The sequence below is a fragment of the Nomascus leucogenys genome, chromosome 1a, assembly GCF_006542625.1.
Source record: "Nomascus leucogenys isolate Asia chromosome 1a, Asia_NLE_v1, whole genome shotgun sequence".
Lineage (NCBI taxonomy): Eukaryota > Metazoa > Chordata > Mammalia > Primates > Hylobatidae > Nomascus > Nomascus leucogenys.
The window spans coordinates 21,043,859-21,065,340 of record NC_044381.1 but is presented as its reverse complement, the minus strand read 5'-3'; the positions used below and the strand labels follow the sequence as shown (position 1 = coordinate 21,065,340).

At 38.6% G+C, this 21,482-nt stretch overlaps 1 protein-coding gene across 2 annotated transcripts in view; it reads left to right on the top strand.

Moving 5' to 3' along the window:
- The window catches only part of MLLT3 (MLLT3 super elongation complex subunit), a 284,616-nt gene extending 265,044 nt beyond the window's left edge, over positions 1 to 19,572 (top strand). For both annotated transcript variants that reach the window (XM_003260377.3, XM_003260378.3), the window contains exons 8-11: positions 380 to 479; positions 6,381 to 6,452; positions 7,667 to 7,738; positions 14,685 to 19,572. In XM_003260377.3, coding sequence (XP_003260425.1) covers positions 380 to 479; positions 6,381 to 6,452; positions 7,667 to 7,738; positions 14,685 to 14,816 — 376 coding nt within the window. In that variant the 3' untranslated portion in view covers positions 14,817 to 19,572. The remainder of the gene's footprint in view (positions 1 to 379; positions 480 to 6,380; positions 6,453 to 7,666; positions 7,739 to 14,684) is intronic.
- The last annotated feature ends 1,910 nt before the right edge of the window (positions 19,573 to 21,482 follow it).

The following is a 21,482-nucleotide window of genomic DNA, read 5'->3' as shown; positions in this document are numbered from 1 at the left end:
AGCAGGAGAAGGGAGATGAATGAATAAATGACCCCAGTAAAGTATAGTAGCTGAGCACTAGCTTTGGGCCACATTGCTTGTATTTGAATTCTAGAGCCACCATTTTTACATATGTGACCCTAGATGAGTGACCCAGTCTTTCTGAGTCTCAGTTTACTTGTCTGTGAAACAGGAGATCATGAAAAGAGAAATGGCAGATAAAGCACTTAACACAGTTCCAGCTACAAAGTAAGCACCAATACATGTTAGCGGTTGTGAGTTAAAATGAACTTGTCAAGGGTTAGTGTTTGGATTCTGTGCTTTCCACGCCTATTTCTATGGGTATTTCAAGAATCATCTGTTTTGTAATGATGTGCATAACTTGTCTCTTTCTTTTCAGAGTTAGCTTAAGTGATGGCAGCGATAGTGAAAGCAGTTCTGCTTCTTCACCCCTACATCATGAACCTCCACCACCCTTATTAAAAACCAACAACAACCAGGTAAATTGTGGGGTTTGCACTTTGCAAGACTCTGCAGAGCTAGGTGTAATCACTTTTACAAAGCATGCAAAACTTTCATCCCTGAATTTTAAACAAACTTCTCTTGATGCCAAATAGATGGGAGGCCACAGCCTTTGGAATAAACACATAGTTAGTTACGGTAAAAGAGGTTCTGTTGTCATGAGAAGATGAATATGTTCCATCATATGGGTTAACTAGGTTAGTACAATAAAAGAGGGTGACAAAAAGTATTGCCCATTTACCATTTACTTCTGATTTCTATATACTTTACACCTCAGCAGTAAGTAGGTGCCTTAATTAGGAAGAATATGACCTTTGGGCCTAGTATAAAGCTTGGTTCTTTACCACTGGTAATTTACTGGTGGGAAATTAACTTTTAGCTTTTGATTCTCAGTTTCCTTATCTGTAAATGACATTAACACTACCTTTTAGGTTATTGGGAAGATGACAAATGATATATGTAAAGAGCAAAAGGCAGTGCACAGCCCCTACTTGGCACTCAGTTGATGGTAGTTTATTATTATAGGTGTTTGGCCTCAGTTTTCTCGTCCAAGATAGAAGGATTATTACTTGGGATTTTAAGGAATAATTAATAAAATGCTGAGAAAATAATGGTCATTATCATTGTTACAACTTGAACTAAAGGAAAGCTTATTAATTTGATAGTCAACTCAAAATATAACTATTTGGATAAGATCTAGGCAGAACTTTGAAGGCTATGATAAAGAGCATTTGTTAAATAAATTAAATTGGGATATTTTCTTTAACAACTAAAATAAACTATTTTCAGTATCATGAATAATGTAAAAGCCTCATTGAGCATTGAATTAATACTCTCATTACCATAAGTTTTTCTTACCTTTTTGTGTCGACAGATTTCCTATGACCTCTACAATAACTGCTTAATTCAAGTTACTGTACGAATATTAACTTGAAAACTAAACAACTGTGTTTTTCTGAAAATACTGTTTCACAGGTGTCCTTCAATTTTAAATAGTCTTGCCCTTAAATTCGTGGTCTTTGTGTTACTTGGAAAATGTTAGTTTATAGCTGAAGACTTTTTCTTTTTGCATTTTATTTAAAGCACTAGCAAAGATCTCTTATAGTTTAAAATTTGTCATTTATAAGGTTTGTCTATAATGCAAATCCGTTCTTGTTAAGTAGGAATGATACCAGTACTCTTTGTTGTACCAGTTACAGTTCAACTGCAATTTGTGTCCTACATTAAAATCAAAGTCCAGCCTCATTATCTCTTATAGATGGGGTATTCCGCGAGTTATTTACTTCTTTTTCCATATCCTGGCTCTTCCCCATCTTCAGGGCCAGCTGTGCTCATGGCCCAGCCGTCTTTTACCTCTGGTGTGGATGCCTGCCACCACACGTCAGGCATTTCAGAGGAAAGTAAAAAGAGGAAAGACATGCATCATGGCCAATCACCTGAGAACGCTGGACTGGTTAACTAGAAAATTTGGGATCCTTTTGTAAATTTGTGCTTCAGTGAGAACTAGCATTAGGATAGAATTTGAACCTTGGTGAGATTTTTTTTTTATTTTTATTTTTGAGACGGAGTTTTGCTCTTGTCGCCCAGGCTGGAGTGCAATGGCACGATCGTGGCTCACTGCAACCTCCGCCTCCTGGGTTCAAGTGATTCTCCTGCCTTAGCCCCGCGAGTAGCTGGGACTACAGGCGCATGCCACCGTGCTTAGCTAATTTTTGTATTTTTAGTAGAGACGGAGTTTCACCATGTTGGCCAGGATGGTCTCGATCTCTTGACCTCATCATCCACCTCACAAAGTGCTAGGATTACGGGCGTGAGCCACCGCTGCCAGCCGATGATATTTTTGTATCCAACTTAGGCATATTTCAGCTTGATTTCTGTATCCAGTGGGTGGTGTATGAGAGCTACAATACGTCATGGGCACAGCAGTGGCAGGGCCAGGAGTGTAGGGCACTAGGCTCTGCTTTTGTGCCCCTCACTAATCTCCTTCAGTATCTCTCCTAATCATAGTGAAAAGTGGGCTTGCTAGGGAATGCAGTTCCAACAAGCCCCTTTCATGCTCTTCAAACCTTGTGGCTTCGCTTAAGCCCTTTCTGAATGGGCAGTCTTGAACTGACCTTGGCTTTAGGGAAAGGTTTAGACTCTTTATCAGACTGTTTTTTACATGTCTAGCAAAACAAAACCAAAAATGAATAGTATCATCTATCTGGAGAGGGTAAAAGTTATCTTATCTGATTAAGTAGCATACCCCTGGTTTCTTGACGTGTTTATTTGGCAAATGTTGCTTCACACTTGTGAATCATCAGTCTGCCAGTAATACTCTATTATGTGTCACTTTCTCCATGCACCTGTAAACATGGTAAGAAAGTCCATATGCTTCCACTTTTAGCTAGTCTGGGTTAGGAACTATATATACCACAGGAGGGCTTAGCTCCTTAGAGCTATGTCTTGGAGCCGAGAAGACAAGAAAAGGTTTCTTAAACCTTGTTTGGTATTGGTTTCCTAGCCCCTCAAATCACTTGCACTGGGGTCAGGTGTGATGCTATCCCTTTAAGTCAAGCTTCTGGGACTTAAAAAAAAATTACTAGTATATCTTAATTCTCTATGTTGATGGTGTAAGAGAGTAAAAATTTCTTAAAAATCTAAAATCAACTAAATTTCACTCTGGAATGACTTTTTAGTCATATTTGAATGTGTGTGTGTGTGTGTGTGTGTGTGTGTGTGTCTGTGTGCAGGAGGGAGGGAGAAAAGTAGGGGGAGTGAGACAGGGATAGAGAAAGAGTATGAATCTGATTTTTCACAATAAACAAAGAGTTGAGAACATACTTGGAAGGACTAACTCCGAAATGGGAACACTCTGAGTTTCCTTCTTCCGTACTCCTTGCCTGTTCTCTCTCTATGAATTGATAATGATCACTGAGTTCGATAAAGTACCAGGCAAAGCTGAAATGTCCATTGCCTTTTCTCAAATCTTCCAGGGACTAGAGAAGAGGGGAAGTACTAATGGAGTCAGATATTTTCATACTGAATAAAAGTGAACACAGAGTCTCACGTCAACCAAGCAAGTAATTAACCTGAGTATTGTTGGGAGCTACTGTCATTAGCATGAAAGATCTATCAGTAGAGAATCCATCTGTGAATAACTGAGTTGTCATTCTTCATAAAGTGATACAGAAAAATATAATCTTGAACGTTTGTCAAGACATTTTCTCAGATTAAAGACAAAAGTGCTACTAAACCACAATTCTTCTATTTTCAGAGACTGCTGTATCTATAAATGGAGTAGCTAGGCAGTCTAGGTAGCTCTGCTTCTCTCAGTACAACTTAATAGGTAATAATAAAGAGTGTTGCATCATTTCAACCAGAGATGGTTTTTTCACTCCAAACCTCCCTTATGTGAATTTCAAACAAAAACAAAATACCACATCTTTTTTAGCCAGAAGCTTGGCAGGGAGGGAGGGGAGAAAGGACTTGAAGGAAGGAAGTGATCCATTGGACCTGGGTTAATATTCAGAATATCATAAATCACCTATCAGCCTGCAAGGCATGTTGAATGAAATTAAAAAGAGTCTATCCAGTTAAACTGGTTTAAAATAAGTCTGTGGAAGACAAGGTGTTGTACTTTTTTATTCTGGAGTTGTTTCCCTACAGATAAGAAATGATCATAAATAAAACAATTGTCTTCAGCAGAGCTTAGCTCTCTCAGAATGAGGTTTTGACAAAGCTGTTTATTTTGGAGCAGGGAGAGATCAAAGAAGGAAGATTAACTGAGCCCTCTCTGGGCAGCCACTCAGTAACTTGAGGCGGGTCACTGACACCCGGAGCTTTTGTTCCTGCCACTGCAGCTTCAGAAGAAAGAAACTAGGATTTCAGTGTATTTTGGCCTTCTGTGCTGTAGCACTTACGGAATGTGTGGGGTGGGACTTAAGCGTCCAAATGTTCTATTTTCTGCTTTGAAGAAAAGGTGGCAGAACTCTCTAAACCTAGTTAGCAAAGTTCTATTGCAAATACAGCGTCCTCAAGTCACTTCAACACCCAGAGTACAGGAGTTGGAGGAGGGGATCGTGGGAGGCAGCGGGATATGATGGGAACAAATTCAGTTCTGTAACGCAGAAGTCAAGCAGGCAGGCACTTTTTTTTTTTCTTTTTTTCTTGCCTGAAATCTCAGCGGATTGTCTCTGCATGCCCAGCCCAGTATCTGAGTTGGCGAGGAGTGCCATCTACTGACCTACTTACTCTTAGGTCTCAGCGCTGATTTTTCCCTTGAGGTCTCACTTCCAACAACAATGGAGGAGGAAATTCTGAATGTAGTGGAGTATTTGGTTTCCTTTACAGTGGAGCACGTTAAAAACGATTGCCTTGCCTCTGCTAATAAGTAATTTACTTGTGTTGCCAAAGTATTGTATTTTAAGTTAGCCTGGTCAAATTAGTCATTTGGTTATCTTCATATTAAAAATGATGAAAAAAGCATGATTCTCAGGAAAGACTGTTAGAAGGACACTTTTTACCCGTGCATTATTCTCAATTAAAATAAAAATATGCCCCTTCAGGAGTATTTGGTCTTTTCCAGGATGTCATGTTCCTGTCCTCATCCAGTGAAATGTTTATTAGTAATAAAAAATGTTAAAGCTGAATGGGAATCTGGGTGTTATCTTGTTCATCTCTCCCATTTCATCCTTTGCAGTCCAAAAATGTTAAATAATAAGGCTGGGACTTGAACTTGGGCCTCTGAGCCTAATAAGTGCTCTTGCCACTACAGATTAAAAGTGGGCTCGTTCTTAAAATCTTTATGTTATGGAATGTGGTAAACTTGTGGACAGAACTGTTACTAAGTTAGGGCAGAGAATGGGTAAAGAGAACAGTAGGAATATAAAACTTCTTAAGATAAATTAGGCCCTTTATTTGGCATTTTCCTCCTTTAATATTAGTCTCCAATTATAACAACTCACTTCATAATGAGTTATAATGAAAAAGACAAATTACTCTGCTTTTTGTGTTTATACACATTTGTAAGCACTCATCATTTATAAATTTAGTGGTTTCAAGCTTTTTCAAGTGAGAGCCATTTAAAAATACTTCCCTTTTAATCCTCAGTTTTGAAGATGCTGTCAAAGAAATCAGCTGCATTTATTAAATAATAATTTGCTTCTCCTTTTTATTAAGTAGAAACATAACTTCCCACCAAAGCTTCTATATAGTATGTAAAACTATCCATAACTTAAGTTGTAATCAGTCCAGATAAAAGGAAAAGCACTTGGCGTTTTACCAAGGGTAAACACATCATTTCTTAAAACACAGAAGATAGTCCTGTCTCTTTATTTCTTGAGTTGGAGGATCTCAAATGGGGAGCAACTAGTATAACTCATGGCCATCTTCATTTCCAAAGCTGCATCAGTTTTGTGCATATGAGTAATTTTAGAATGTGAAAGTTAGGTACTAAAAAGGGCATTTGAGTATTTGTTTTTATCATCCCTAGCATACTGAGCACTAGTAGTCATGCTGAAACAGCAGAATGAATAGGAAAAAAATTCTTGCCAGAGGGAACTATAATCTCAGTAACTCAGCTGCTATACATATGGTGAGAGTGTTGTCGCAAAAGAGAAGCAGCCTTGGAAGCTTAGATCAATTTCCTTATCATCAACTGTGTGTGTGTTTTTTTTTTTTTTAGTTCTACTCCTCTGACTCAGCATTTCAGATCTAAGTAATTCATTTTCCAAGGAAAATAAGATTAGAGAGAAGAAGGAAAATGTATAGAAAAGAAATGCCATTTGGAAAGTAAATGTTATTGTATATTTCATTCAGTGAGTGCCTTTGTTTATGTGGCTGGTTAGCTAAGAGATGCTTGAAATAAAATTTAACACAGCGTTCTCTTTGATCCCTAGATTCTTGAAGTGAAAAGTCCAATAAAGCAAAGCAAATCAGATAAGCAAATAAAGAATGGTGAATGTGACAAGGTAGGTTTCCAGTCTGTTACTAGGAGGGCTCCAACACTGACAAGCCTTCTGTTTCTTTGTGTTCCCCTTGATCATCCTTGCTGGTTTTCGTTTCATTTTCTTCATCAAAGTGCCCAAGATGCCCAAATGATGAGTATTTCGTCCCAGTGCTTTGTGGTTTGTTTTCCATGTGCTGTTTATATCTTCAGTATTAAGCTTGGCCTTATGCTGTCATTTGCCATGATGCCTACAGTGCAAAGGGATTTCAGGCACATTGAATTGGGGAGTAAGAGAATTGTGATAGAGATAGAATGTTAAGGAATCTCAGATGTAGATGAGCAAGACATCTGATGCTAGTGCAGTGTGCTTTCCCAGAGTGTGCATCATGCTTCTGAAATCTGACTACAAGACCTGGTGGGGTTAAGTTACCTGGTTTGGGCAGAGCCCTAACTCTGCTTTGTAGGGCCAGGGCAGACCTCTGTAATGCTTCACAAATCTTTCATTTGCCTTTATTGCAAATGGTGCTGGGGGCACCCATGCAGTTACACTAACAAAGACTCGTGAGTCTGAGCATATGGAAAGAGAGGTACCCCCTCTCCCCTTTCAGAGGAGCTCTTCACAAATCAGATGATAATTAGATAGTGATACCTGTTTTTCATAATACATTCTTCTGTTCTTCTGTCACTTGCTGGCATTGCTTACTAGCAATGTTTGGTATGACCAGGAAGCCTTTTTAAAACAAAAACAAAACAAACAGGAAAAACCCCACAAAATTCCCCTGACTTAATTGGTAATGTACATTGTTGTTTCCATGTTCAAACTTAGAATTTTTTTCTCTTAGAAACCTTCTGAGATTCAAGAATGAAAAAAAAAAAATGAAAGTAGCCTTTGTTCATATGTTTAAACTCACAATTTAGCATTTAATTTCCCTACCTTTTGTAGAGATATTGTTGGAGGAAAGTGAGTCTACTAACTTGAATCTTCATAAGAGCAATTAAGTCCAAGAATTCCCTCCAACTCCCTTTTTGAAGTTGACGTGATAAAGGTAATGACTGGTCCGAGGCAGGCTTGGTCTGCAGAGGCCTTTGGGCACTGAGTGCACACAGCCTGGGCTAGAGTGGTATAATGAGAAACCTCCAACTGCTGCTGCCTGTGTGTTGTTACTTACATATTCATTTATTTTTGAACTGCTTCTTAAAGTGCTTGTCCTTTTGGGGGACATTCTTCTCTTTCAGGCATACCTAGATGAACTGGTAGAGCTTCACAGAAGGTTAATGACGCTGAGGGAAAGACACATTCTGCAGCAGGTGAGAAATGCTTTTTAGCACAACCCTTTCCAGAAACTTCAAGACTTGGTTTGTCCTGCAGTAGTGTGATAGCACCTGGAGGCCACTGCGGCCCCACGCTATCAGAACCTGGCGAATGCGACCTGTAGACGTATTTGGGAAGGGTTCTCATTTCTGAGGCCACGTAGAAGTCTGCTCCGGAGCTCGATGGCAACTGTTCTCCCTCCTCTAGTGCAGTGGATGGTGAGAACTGGGCAATTTGGGAAGTGATTCTGGATTGTAGTGATCCCTCAGATGGCTGGTTTATTGTGGGCTCAGGGAGGGGACAGTAGAAATGCAAAAACCTTTGGGGCCAGGCTTCTGGTTTCATGGGAAAACAGTGATAAGAATTTGAATCAAGTGTTGTAAACATTTGTGATTCAATTTAGTAACCTTTGCCAATGATATTCTAAGGAAAATAAATATTTTCTTCATTTCCCTTATCTTGTACAACATGCATTCTATTATTATGTGGAATACTTGTAGTGGAATACTTGTAGAGTGGGGAAACTTCTATTAGTATAATTTGATGTTTTGAGAAGATAAGAAGGGTGGTTTTTCATTTTCATCCAGTTAATGATGTATGCCTCTGTTGCATTACCAGCAGCTATTGGTAATTTTTTTTAACACCCAAAGAGAAGAATGTGTGTTCTAAATTCCAGGGCAGACGTGTAGATTGTTTCACTGTTTGAATTTTTTTCTTTTTTTTTTCTTTTTTTTTTTTTTTTACTACTTTCAAATGACTTGACGTTAGTACTTAATCTACCCCAGCTGTGTGTGGGTTTTTTTTTTTTTTTTAACATTTAATGGCTGGTGGTCACATTTATATTCTGTGTACATTTTTGCTTACATCTATAAATATGTACTCTCAAACTTGCCAAGTTTCCTGACTGGCCTGATAAGGTTTTTAACCCTTGTAGAGTTTTAGATTTGAACAAAAGACTACAGACCTATGATTCTTAATTGCAGATAGGTTGCATTTCTTGCAGTTTCTTTTTAGTTAGTATGGGTAAGGAAGCAGGACTTGAGTGGCCTACCATAAGTGGTAGTCTAGTACTTTGCTAATATTCTTCTTAGGCCTCTTTTGAAGAACCGAACGTTGTTTTGTCTGTCATTTTCCAAATATTTGGGGCTGGCATAATGCTGATTGCAGATCTATTGCATGATCTTTCTCGTCTCTTCCCAAACACCAGCTCTGAACCACTGTGGAGCAATTGTCCAAAAAGCTATTAATGCCCAAGCTGGGCCCAAAGAGTAAGTCTCATAGGAGGGGGTGGGACAGATGTTTGTGCAGGGTTGGGACATCTTCACAAAGAAAGCCCTGCCAGTGAGTCAAGGATACTAGGCCATTGGGCAGATCTTACCTTGTGGTGTCATTGGCATTCCCAATTTAATGTTGTCCTTTATTTTGACCTTATAAGAATTGTGAAGAAAGGTGGCTTACCGGAGAACTCCATCCAAGTGGATTATTTTAGTATTCTAGAGGGAGAGAGTAATATCTATGAATTTTTAACCTGGCATAAAGGCACTCCAGGGCACACAGCATTTCACCCTAATTGCATTCCCAGGCCGGTTGAAAGCTCTCAGTCTTTGGCCTTTTGCCTTGTAATGCAGCTGAGGCTTGTGATTATGATACCATGATGCATGTCCTGTCACGGTTTACTGCTTAATTAATTCCTTTTGTAAAACATAGCACTATTGAGGACTAATGTTATTCTCCACCTTGAGGGCTGCTCATCTCATGGAATGCATTCCACGAAGTCTACGTATTCTCTGCCCTGCAGACTTGAACACCTGAAGCAGAATTTCTGGTGGGCACGGGATCACATCTAGGTCCTTTCCTGTTAAATGCATCCTATCCAAAAATCTGGCCTGACGATTTTATTTGGCTCACAAAAAGCGGTTAATAGCTTTGTTTTACTCTGGGGGCATGCAGTCCTGGCACTCGGCAGCTAGTTTAATGAACAGGCAGCATTGGATCAAGGAGCCTGTGTTCCTAAGCCACTTTTTCAAAGGGTATAAATACAGTAGAGTAGACACAGTCAAACCAAGAGAAGTGATTACCTAGGACTGATGAATAATTTGATTCCTCTTTAAACCACATGTTCCACATTTATTTGGAAAGTGAGATTGAACACATCTAACCTCCCCAGCAATTCAGCTCTAAGCCTGGATTTGCATCCATGTCTGGGGGAAGAAACCTCGGTGGGAAACTAGGTTTCCTTAGAGGGTGGTTTAGCAATTTAGAAGCCAGCCATCATTTTTTTCGAATTGTCTGCAGGGAATGGGGAATCCGTGGCGTATTAGAGTATGCCTTCTAAGAACCCAGAGAACCCTCCCTGAGAAGTGTTCTGCTGAAAATGATGTTCTCCATCCTGGGAAATTACTTGTCATATCTCAGCACCCCTTGTAGATTGGAGCCTGATGGGCTACCCCTTAACCAAGGGTAGGGCACACATTTTTATGTGGTGGTTGTCCGTGCTTTCCAGACCATAGTAGAGGCCCTTCTATGGGAAGACCTATGTTATCCCGGACCTGGCTCTACTCCATAGAGAAGCAGTTAAAGTAAAGCCTTTTCATTACTCCCCACACAGCGAACAGGCTGCTTCACATGGAAAGAACCCTGGTTTTTGAAACTATAATTAGACTAAAATCAATGCATTTACCTTTTTATAATTAAAAATTGGGGAAGGGAGCCACAGATCTGACAAGTGGATCTTACCCTGTTTAAAACAAAATGAGACGTCCAACAGCCTGCGTAGTACCGCTTGAAAGGCTGATGTGGCAGGAAATAATCCATCATCAATGTTTTCACAACAACCATCATCTGAAGAATGAGTTAAGCAGTTTACACACTCTTCCTTTTCCACTACCCATATGTACCCGGTTGCCTGTTTTTCTTATCTGCAGTCACTCTATCTACTATTATTATTATTTTGGACAGACATTAATTATTGCACTATGATGCAGAGTAATGACATCAAGGTCAAGCCACACTGCATCAGCAAAGAGGGTATTCCTGTAGAAAGGCAGAGTGGAGTTCTTCGGCACTCATGGGGTGTGTTCAGGCTTTGTGGCCTGTGTCAATGGAATAAGGCATGTTAATGTTGTTTCTGATGTTCTAACTATCAGGATTCCTGGAAAGCAATGCACACTTATTTTTCTTTATGGAGCCCTTACTTAAATGAGGATGTGGGCACATGCTCTAATAATTCAAATCATTAATGCCGTTCCCTTTTGCAAATAATTCCCAACTCCCCAGCTGCTGCCACTGCTACTACATTAAGGCTGTTTCTCTGCATCTACCTTGATGTATTCTTATGGGCTCCCATAAAAATGTGGGGCTCATTTAGTTAGATTTATCAGATCCCTTTTATATTGTTGTGCATGTGTGGCTGCAGGCCAGGCACAACATGGTGATAGAGGAGGTAGGGGGTGGTGATGGAAGTACTGGAGATCTGCAAGATAGCACAATACATGAGAAATGCCCGGGCTGAAGTTTCTAGTGGGCAAAAGTGTTTATATGCCTTAAAATTAAGTGGCTTTTTTTCTAGAAGGGATTTTTTATTGCCCAGTTTTCTATTTGCTGTTAAATAATTAGGGAACAACTATATTGGGTCATGGAAAACTGTTTTCTTAAAAGAATGAGTTACAATTTTTTTTTTTATTCAAGCTGGCCTTTCTGAGTTTTAGTTTCTGCATTTTCTTGCCTCATTTATTTTAGTGCTAATGAAATGGCTAACACTCATTGGGGGCGGGAGGAAAAAGCATCACGTCTATAGTTCATGTGCAGTTTAGTTACCTCCCAGATAATTAAGGATCAGTTTATAAGGTAATCATAATCATGTTATCCTGACTTAGGTAGCAATTTACCATTTATAAGAAGCTTTATTTATGATATCTTACTTGATCATCTGCCCAAACTTGTACAAGTAGAACGGGTAGCATTACTCCCATTTTCCGGATGAGGAAACTGAGGCTCAAAGGTTATGATGTTCTGTCTAATACCATTGAAAAAGTGAGCAGAGTCAGAACTTGATATGCTAAATCCAGAACTCTATTCTGAATGCTTTGTCAATTACCTACTGGGCAGCTGGCTGAGGAAAGGAGTCAAATTCTGGTCAGCTTGTTATTTGCCTCCATTGTATAAATTTGAAATTATAATAGCTCTAAAGAGACTACTTGTTTCCATCCTGAAATTTACACATTTTCACTAGATCCATAGTATTTTTGCACAAAATGGCAAAAAAAAAAAAATTATTCCAGAAAATACATAGTCTTAGTTCGGTTGATGTTAATTATATAGTAAGTATATGATTGACATGAAAAGCCTCTGTGGGCATAGCTATGTGTTTGTGTTTCTGTATGTATGTGGATATGTGTGGATGACTTGTTGAAAGTTCTGTTACTAATAACTAATAAATGAGTATCCATTTTAGATCTTTTAGTGTTAATAAGATCTTGTTGGATACATTTTTACATAAATGTAGCACTTTAACCATAATTGGGTACACCCCTTCTAAGAATTTCTTGGTGCATGTAACAGAACCTTGAGTCTAGTGGTTTAAGCAAGTAAGGTTTTCTTCTGACTCCCTCCCCACCTATAACAGCAAGCCTGGAGGTAAGTAATCCATGGTCGAGGTAGTGGCTTAAAAGATGCCACTGATGACACAGACTCCTTGTCTTTCTTTTCTTCCATCTTTCATATGTTGTATTCGTCTTCTTAATGGGAAGACAGCTGCCGCACTTCCAAGCACTGCATTCCCATTGCACACAGGAAGAAGGAAAGAAGGCAAAAGATGCATACCCATTGTCCATACCCTTTTCAAAAATATTCCTGAAAACAGTGAGTTCTGACAAATAGATTGTAAATAGCAGCATCTGACAAGTGCTGCAAGTAGGTCTGGGGAGGCAAGCATTGTAGTTGGGCAGCTCTCAGAAAATCGGCCTTCCATTAATAAAAAAAAATTAAAAAAGGAATAAATCGATATTAGGGAGTTAGTTTGTAGCATCTGTCATTGCTTCCACTATGAGAGTAGCTTGTTTTAATATTAAGGCTGTAGTTATACCCCTAAAAAATAGTTCCAGAGATTGGGTAAGACAATAACAGCTCAATCTGGACTTGAGCAGTTAATTGGATTGAGAGTTAATGTGTCATTATGCTTTTGTGAAAGTCAAATAATAGGTCAGGAATGGGGAGCACATTTTCTATTAAGAACCACTGACCTATAGGGAGTAGTTCACAAATTTACTGTATTTTTTAAAAGAAAGCTAATTGTAAGAAGAGAAGGTTAAAAGTTTCAGTTCTGGCTGGGCGCAGTGGCTCAGGCCTGTAATCCCAGCACTTTGGGAGGCCGAGGCGGGCGGATCACGAGGTCAGGAGATCGAGACTATCCTGGCTAACACGGTGAAACCCCGTCTCTACTAAAAATACAAAAAATTAGCTGGGCGAGGTGGTGGGCGCCTGTAGCCCCAGCTAGGCGGGAGGCTGAGGCAGGAGAATGGCGTGAACCCCGGGGGGGCGGAGCCTGCAGTGAACCGAGATCGCGCCACTGCACTCCAGCCTGGGTGAAAGAGCGAGACTCCGTCTCAAAAAAAAAAAAAAAAAGTTTCAGTTCTGCTGTCACTCAACATGGCATTAGGTAATCTAAAACTTCATTAAATAAATGGTAGGCTCAATAATTAAAATTATTCTCTTTTTTAAGATTATTGACCTAAAGAGAATCAGAGGTAAGTGATAGAGAATAACAGACAACTCAAATCAGGTGGAAGTTTGCCAGCTGTTGACTCTGTGCAAATTTTTTTTTATTACCCCCATACTAACTTTGCTTCCTCCCCCAAAAAACGTTATCCCCAACACACTGCCCAGATACAGCATCCATGTCCAATAAAATTATTAGTAGAATAGGAATGGAAGGATACTTTTACATGATAAAAGAATCTCTCAAACCAATCATCAACTTCATTCTTAATGTTGAGACTTCAGAAGTGTTCTCCTGAAAGCCAGGGCAAGAGGAATAGTAACCGTCACCTCTGTCATTTAACAGTTTTCTGAAAGTTGGAGCCAATACAAGAAGAAATGAGGCATAACTATTCCAAATGACAAGACAAAGGCATCCTTTCTTTTTCCAGATAATATTTCTATTTAATTGAATACCTTAAATATTTAAAATCTCCCCCAAATATTCGGGGGAATCAAGTGAACACAACTAAAAGTAATAAATATGTTTTTATTTTTATGTTAAAGTATAACAAAGCATTCAGGTACATGCATTTTCACCAAGTGACAACATCTTATGTAACCAGCACCCAAGTCAAACAACAAAATGGTTCCAGTACTCTGGAAGGCTCCCTTGAGCCCCTTCTGGTCACTACCTATTAAGGGGGTGGGATTGTAGACAGTTTCTTTCTTTTTTTTTTTTTTTTGTGAGTTCCTGTATTTTCCAAATTATTAACAATTATATAATGATAAAGGAAAATGATTTTATATAGGTGTGTGTGTGTGTATGTGTTTGTACTTAAGTAAAAGTAGTTTTGTTGTTTCTCGGCTGGATTTTTCTTATGTCTATTAAGTATAATCACTGTCTGTTGAGTCAGTAACTAATTTTTAAAGGGGTCTTGAAATGTTATCTCCCCCTAACTGCTCACTCACAGTTAAATATTCTGTTCATGACTTGAAAGCAGGAATCAGTTTAAAGGGTATGAAAAGCAAGACAGGTTCTCACCGGGAATTTCTAAGGCTTAATATACCTTTGACTTACCAAGTTGACTGAGACAGTTTAATGCTATTCATGGTATGGGACCTTGTTGCTATAAATACGAATATTTATCACTTGATTCCATATTTGATTGCCCCTCCATTAATTCTCTCTTTGCCTTTTGATGTTTGCCGCGTATTGCCCAAACTTTCTCTTCTTCACTCCTCTAGATCGTGAACCTTATAGAAGAAACTGGACACTTTCATATCACAAACACAACATTTGATTTTGATCTTTGCTCGCTGGACAAAACCACAGTCCGTAAACTACAGAGTTACCTGGAAACATCTGGAACATCCTGAGGATATAACAACTGGATGCATCAAGAACTATTGTGTTTTTTTTTTTTTTTTTGGTTTTTTTTTTTTTTTGGTTGTGATTTTTTGTTGTTGTTGTTTATATGAAAACACTCAAAATGATGCAACCAAAAGGGAAAAAATAAAAATCAAACAACCTTCAGCTTTATTTTTCTTTAAAGCCAGTCATCATCTCTTGATAAAGGAGAGGTTAAAGCAAACCAGCCTCAGCGGACCACTCTTCTCTCCAAGGAAATCCCCGGGAAGAGTTAGCCTGGATAGCCTTGAAAACAAACAAATCAAACACAACACAAGAAAACTCAAAGAATGTGTATGGTATCATGTATCTCTCTGTGGTGGTTCATTCCACAGGACGAATGCATATTCAACACACTGCCTTATTACATAACTGATCTATTTATTATCTCATACAGATATTCTAAGTCGTTGAGGGAATGACACCATCAGACATTATAAGTACTTGGTCCCGTGGATGCTCTTTCAATGCAGCACCCTTGCCATCCCAAGCCCAGTGACCTTACTCGTATACCGTGCCACTTTCCACCAACTTTTTCCAAGTCCTTTAACTCGTTGCAGTCTGTATATTCCACCTTTTGTTTTTCCAGTTCCAGGACACAGATTATCAACTGGGGGGACCAAATAGCCACCTTGATTTTCTTCTTTGTGGTCTTTTTCCTGAAAGTTGGGGCCCAGTCCTTGGCTGTATCCATGTAATGATCTTGGACCATGGTAGAAAATGCACCAAATAGGATCATACGAATTGCTGTCTAGCCTTAGTCAATAAACTTGTAGGACTTTTGAACAAAAGTGTACCTGTAAATGTCCTGAATCCAGCATTGTTGAGCTGTCATCAACATTCTTGTGTCTGTTTTACTGTTATAATATTAGGTGAATACGGAAGTAAAGGCATTCCACAGGATCATCATTTAAAAAAAAAAAAGAATTCTGGTCCTGTTTTCTAAAAAAAAAAAAAAAACTGTTGTAGAAATTCTTCATTTGGATCTATTTATTAGTAAGAGTTTCCAGCTTTCTTCAGCTGCCAGTGTGTTACTCATCTTTATCCTAAAAATCTGGAATCAGAGATTTTTGTTTGTTCACATATGATTCTCTTAGACACTTCTATATTTGAAAAAATTAAAATCTTTCTTTGGGGGAAAATTCTTGGTTATTCTGCCATAACAGATTATGTATTAACTTGTAGATTCAGTGGTTCAATACCTGTTTAGTCGCTTGCTAATATTTCCAGAAGGATTTCTTGTATTGGTGAAAGACGGTTGGGGATGGGGGGATTTTTTTGTTCTTGTTGTACCCTTGTTTTGAAACTAAAAATCTGTCCTGTGGCATGCAAAAGAAAGCAAATTATTTTTAAAAGAAAAAAACCAAAGTACTTTTGGTGTCATTATTCCATCTTCTCCATAAGTGGAGAAATGAAAAGTAAGAACAGCTCATCTTCAAAGTTTTTACTAGAAATTCAGCTGAAAAGAAGAGAAATGAAGAAATACTTCTGGATCCAAAGGTTCGTCACTGGATCAGCCTTAAGAAAGTCTCTATGTGTGCTAATAGACCAGTATCTCCCTTGTTTGTTCCCATGCCAGATGCTGTCTTTTCATACAGAGATTAACTAGTGTCTGTACAGAAAATGGTCTTTCCAGACCCATTCTTTTGGGCAGTTATATAAATGCAGATTGATAATGGAGTTATTTCTGCATTTTAAAAAGGGGATTTTTTACACTGTTTCTTTCTATCCAAAGAAACTATTTTTCCTTTAAAAAATTATAATACAGCCATGCTCCTTGTAAATTATTTCTCTGAAGCGTCCTCCCAGAGGACAAGTGTACTTTCTCAATAATGTTATGATTCTTAATGATGATTGGCATGAACCGTACTTGAAGCATTTGTTGTATTGTCCACTTCTCGACGTGCAGAGAAACTTTGAGTCATTTTGGATATTAGGTGATTGACGAATTGTGTGGTTTCAGTTGTGTTTTGTTTTTAACTTTATAGCTGGAAGGGGAGGGTAATGTTTATATGGAAATGTTGCAAATTTTTAAAATATTTTAAAATTTCTAACTGCTAACTCACATATTCTGGTCAAGCCAGAAGTTTATGTGGTTTAATATATCTGTGTAGTTTAACTAGAAACGTATATATGTAGTTTGGGCCATTTTTATTTCTGTAACTAAATTGGGCAAAAAATGTGATTTGCCAATGTAAAATTTTTTTCCCTTAAGTTACTAACCAAGAAACTAGGTTAAGATAAGAAATGACCAAACAAAAAGAATGATAAGAAGGGCAGCTATTATATGATAAACTTTAGACTTGAAAATTAGGTAATAAAGTTAATTTCTTCAGAATATCCTAAAATGTAAGTTTGTAAATTGATAAAATTCAGAAAAACGTATCCATCTTCTACTCATCAAGATAGCAAAATAAGTTTTTCACAAAATTAAGAGTGAGAGTTACGTTTTTTTTTTTGAAGTGGCAATCTTGCTCTCATCTAATTTCTAAATACAGAAATAAAAAGATCCCTTTGAATTAATTTCAAGTAGTTATAATACCTCTCTTAAAGTAACCCCTTCAGTTCTGTCACATTTATATATGCCCAACTTTGAAGCCTGTTAAGAGTATCTTTGACACGTGAGTACCCTAACAGTGGCTCTGGTTTCTTAAGCACAAAGGGAAAATGGCAGGGTTTAATTTCTTTGGTGTACATATATAAATAGATGTTTCAAATAAAATTAATTGGGTAAATGTGAATATGGTTTGAACCAGCCAGAGTATGATAAACTTTAAAAAAATTTTTCCTCAGTGATTAGCCCGGGGAAAAAAGCTATGTACAGAGCTCGTGCCCCTCTACCCCCTTATAACTTAGCTGTTGCCTCTGGTTTTGCAGCAGGGTGTGTGCTGGTGGGTTTGGGGGTCCTTCTGTCTTCAGATGTAGCAGTCATGTTAGCAACAATATTTTGCAGTTATTTCACGATCCTCATCATAATCTGCCTCTCTCTCAATCTTAATACAGACAAATAGGTATGTCTATATATGCGTTCATATAGTGTCAAGGTTAGAGAAGACTATAAAAACTTCAGATCAGGAAAAAATATAAGAGAGTGTCTTAAACATTTTAAATTGCTAGGCAAATCTCTCTAATCTGAATATTCACCTTTTGGTGGAAAGAGCCAATAATACTGGTTTTCTTCCACTAAAAGGTTTCTTCAAAAAAAAATTTTTTTTTTTTTCTGATATCTTTTACAGGCCCACCTAATCTTTAAAAAAAAGAGAAGAAACAATTTTAGGCCTGTGTAACATCCCATTTATGACTTCAAGCTCCACAAATGTACTTAATATACTTGTTTAAGAGAGACTTTACTCTTAAATGTTTTAACTCTGCCTACTTAATGCAGTTGGATGTCCAGTGTTGGAAATGGTCAGTGTCTGTTTGGTGGCTCGTGTTTATTTTTGTCACTGTAGAAGTGATCTGCTCTGGAGTAATTTGCTGTATGCTTATTACTTTCCACCTTTAGCGTTTCGTGTACTAATGCTATGTACTGCTCCTATATTTATATATACATATATATATACATATATATTATCAGAGTAATCTTGCTTTGGACTGTTGCTCTAAAATTATGACTATGATGTAGAGATGACTACAGCTGCAGTGAATGTTAAGGAGTCAATTCCCATGGTTTAGTTTAGTCTCGGGCTGGAAGTCTATGTCTTTTGACCTCTTTTGTTTTATATGATGCTTTTTATTATGTAGGCACTGCCATCCCTGAATATTCCTTGTAAAGATGCATTGAAGAAGTCAATTTAAAAGGAAGACAAAGCCACCGCTGTCTGTAAACTGTAAATATGTATTTTGGCACTTGTACTCCAGTATTCTGAAAATAGAGTTATGATGGAAATGCTGACAGATCCTTAATGGTGGCCAGAGCTACCATGCAGTGCAAAAATAAATTACGTGAAAATGTATTATTGAGATTAACAGTGCAAGGCCAATACATTTTATAAATCTGTCAGTATCTTTTTAATGGACTGTGTATGTGTAGTTATGTTGAAAGATACATTGTGTATGTGTACATGCTTTTGTGTGAATTCAAGGCACACTGTAAGATGTATTTCCCTTCTCTAAAATCCATGTTGAAATGTAAGTACAGATTTATAGAAATAGGTGTTCTACTTAAACTCATATAATCTGTTTCAGCACCATTTTAAGAATGTATAATTGTACTGATTTGCTAAGAGTCATTTGACCAAAGTTTGGCTTTATTTTGCATACAGGAAAAATTAGCCCCTAGCCTTTTCTCAAGAAGTGATGCTGTTTCTAAAGAAGAATAGAGGGGGAGATCTGAGGCATCCAGAGAAAGGACAATGTGTCCAAAACCAGCTGAAGGCAGAGAGTCCATGCCTCATTCATTTTAGGAGTCCCTCATGTCTAACACCATCTTCTGTGTCCTAAAGCCAGTATATATATAATTTTTTTAAAGCTCTGCAAAGATTGGAACAAGAAGTGGTGGGATACATTCTTGGCATAAACTGGGCTATGTATACATGATATTTTTTCTTTCTCCCCTATTTCTTTGGAGGGTTTTGTTCAGAAACAATGTGCTATAGCCAGAGAGAGTCAATCTTACAAAGTCCCTGCATTTACTTTCACAGCAGGAACTGCTACCTTGATTAGACAGGAAGAAGAACAACTACTACAACAAAGAGAATAAAATACATTCAGTTTGGTAAATAACCAAGGAATTGGGTGTGATGCTCTTACTTAATAGTAAAGAGATTTACATCAAATTTGAGAAACTGACTTTATCTTCATTCAGGCTGACAAGCCATTTAGGGGATTAGGGGGGACTGCTTTGTATCAACCCGAAACTGATTTTAGGTGTGGAAGCATCAGTCCCAGATGGGTTGGGGTGGAAGTAGAACTTTCTAATGACCGTATTTGGATTGGACTGATCTGTTCCCTTGTTGTGGCATAGATACTCGTTTTTAGTTAAAATAATGGCCTCACACCTTCTCCAGTGTACAGAAATGGTCAAGATCAGCCCCGGGCCCTGCTGAAGCACACTCACCCAGGGGTGCACTGCACCACGTGGTTTTCCCCAATAATTTGTTCCCTGTCTCTCCAATTTATGGCCCCATTTCGATAGGCAAGGAAACCTGGAGAGAGATGACAGATAACCAAGCCTGACCCCCAGACCTCTCTGGTTGCTAAGTCAGGGAAATAAGTCTCCAAAACTAGTGGTCTTGTTTTATTCTAATTAGTGGAGCAACTAAGGGTATTTTATTGGTTTCCTTGCCAGGGATACCACCCAAATAGAAAACACGGAGCACATTTCAAAGCTTCTGCTTTCTCTGCCAGGTAATAGTATCCATACCTTCCTGTTTATGCGGTCCCCTTCTGTAGAGGCGTTTCCAATTTTTTCCAGAGGTTGTTAAATTGCCTTTGGCTCTCAGCTTAGCCTCTTGGTCTTAATTTCCCCTTAATTAAAGAAGGGTAACCACTGTGGTCCCTAGGAGCTAGTGAGAGAAATATACGGCACAAACCAGAAAACGCTCTGATAATGCTAACTGGGCCCTATGGCTCTTAAATAACAGCACAAATAGTCTACCACCTGAATGAGAAGGCTCCTTGAGTCCACTTTTATAACAATTCAGGGTGACTACTAGGGCACTGGGCAATCCGCATGGAATAGGAGGTGCCCACAAGGAGTGGGAGATAGATGGTGAGTAAAGACAAAGTTATTTGCTCATTTTCCCCTTAATCATGTAATCATGTCTCCCACCCCATGCAGTCCCCACCACAGAGTTCTGAAGCTTCAAAAGGGTAGAAAAGGATAAATCCAGGCCATTAAAAGAAAATAATCAAAGCTATTGAAAAGATAAAACAAATGAGTCGCACTAAAAGGGCCGTCTGTGCAAGTAATAAGGTTGAAATACTGATACTGATTTGCTAGCCGAACAGCATTCCTCACACATGTGGTTTGTGTATCCGTGTCTGGGTGGGTGGTCTGGTGAGAAGTGCTAAACGCAGCAAGATGGCTTAGTTTTTGAGCAGTGGAGGGAAGCTTTGGGACAGGCTCAGCCCGTGGCATCTATAGTCCCTGCAACATAAAGAGGCTTTCCTTTTGCTTTGTTCCAGGATGGAAAGTTTTAACTTGGCTTGGCTTATTCATTTAAATGTGAGTCTCTATTCTGCACAGAACCAATCAGAGGGTAGGAGTGTGTGTGTGTGTGTGTGTGTGTGTGTGTGTGTGTGTGTGTGTGTGTGTGTGTAAGAACCTTCTTGTCTCTCGCCGCCCCAGCCCTAGGGGATGGGATGTGTGGCATAGAATGTATAAGTCTTCATTTGTTGGAATGTATTCCCTGGGTGCTAAGCACCTATTAACATCTCTTTTGAAAGGGACGCTGTTTTAAGTAACACCTCAGTCTAGCTAGGACAGGAAATAGCATTAAATTAAAGGTACACATGAATACGGTCCACAAGCAATCCAAATAAAGGTGGACTCCTCCAAAAGCACATTTATACTAATGAGAATGCCAAATGAAGCACACTCAGTTCAAAGGGGGAGACTTGTTAAGGGAAGCTTCTTTTATTCAGGAAACACGATGCCCAGCGATGGCTTTTGAGAGACACAAATTATTGCC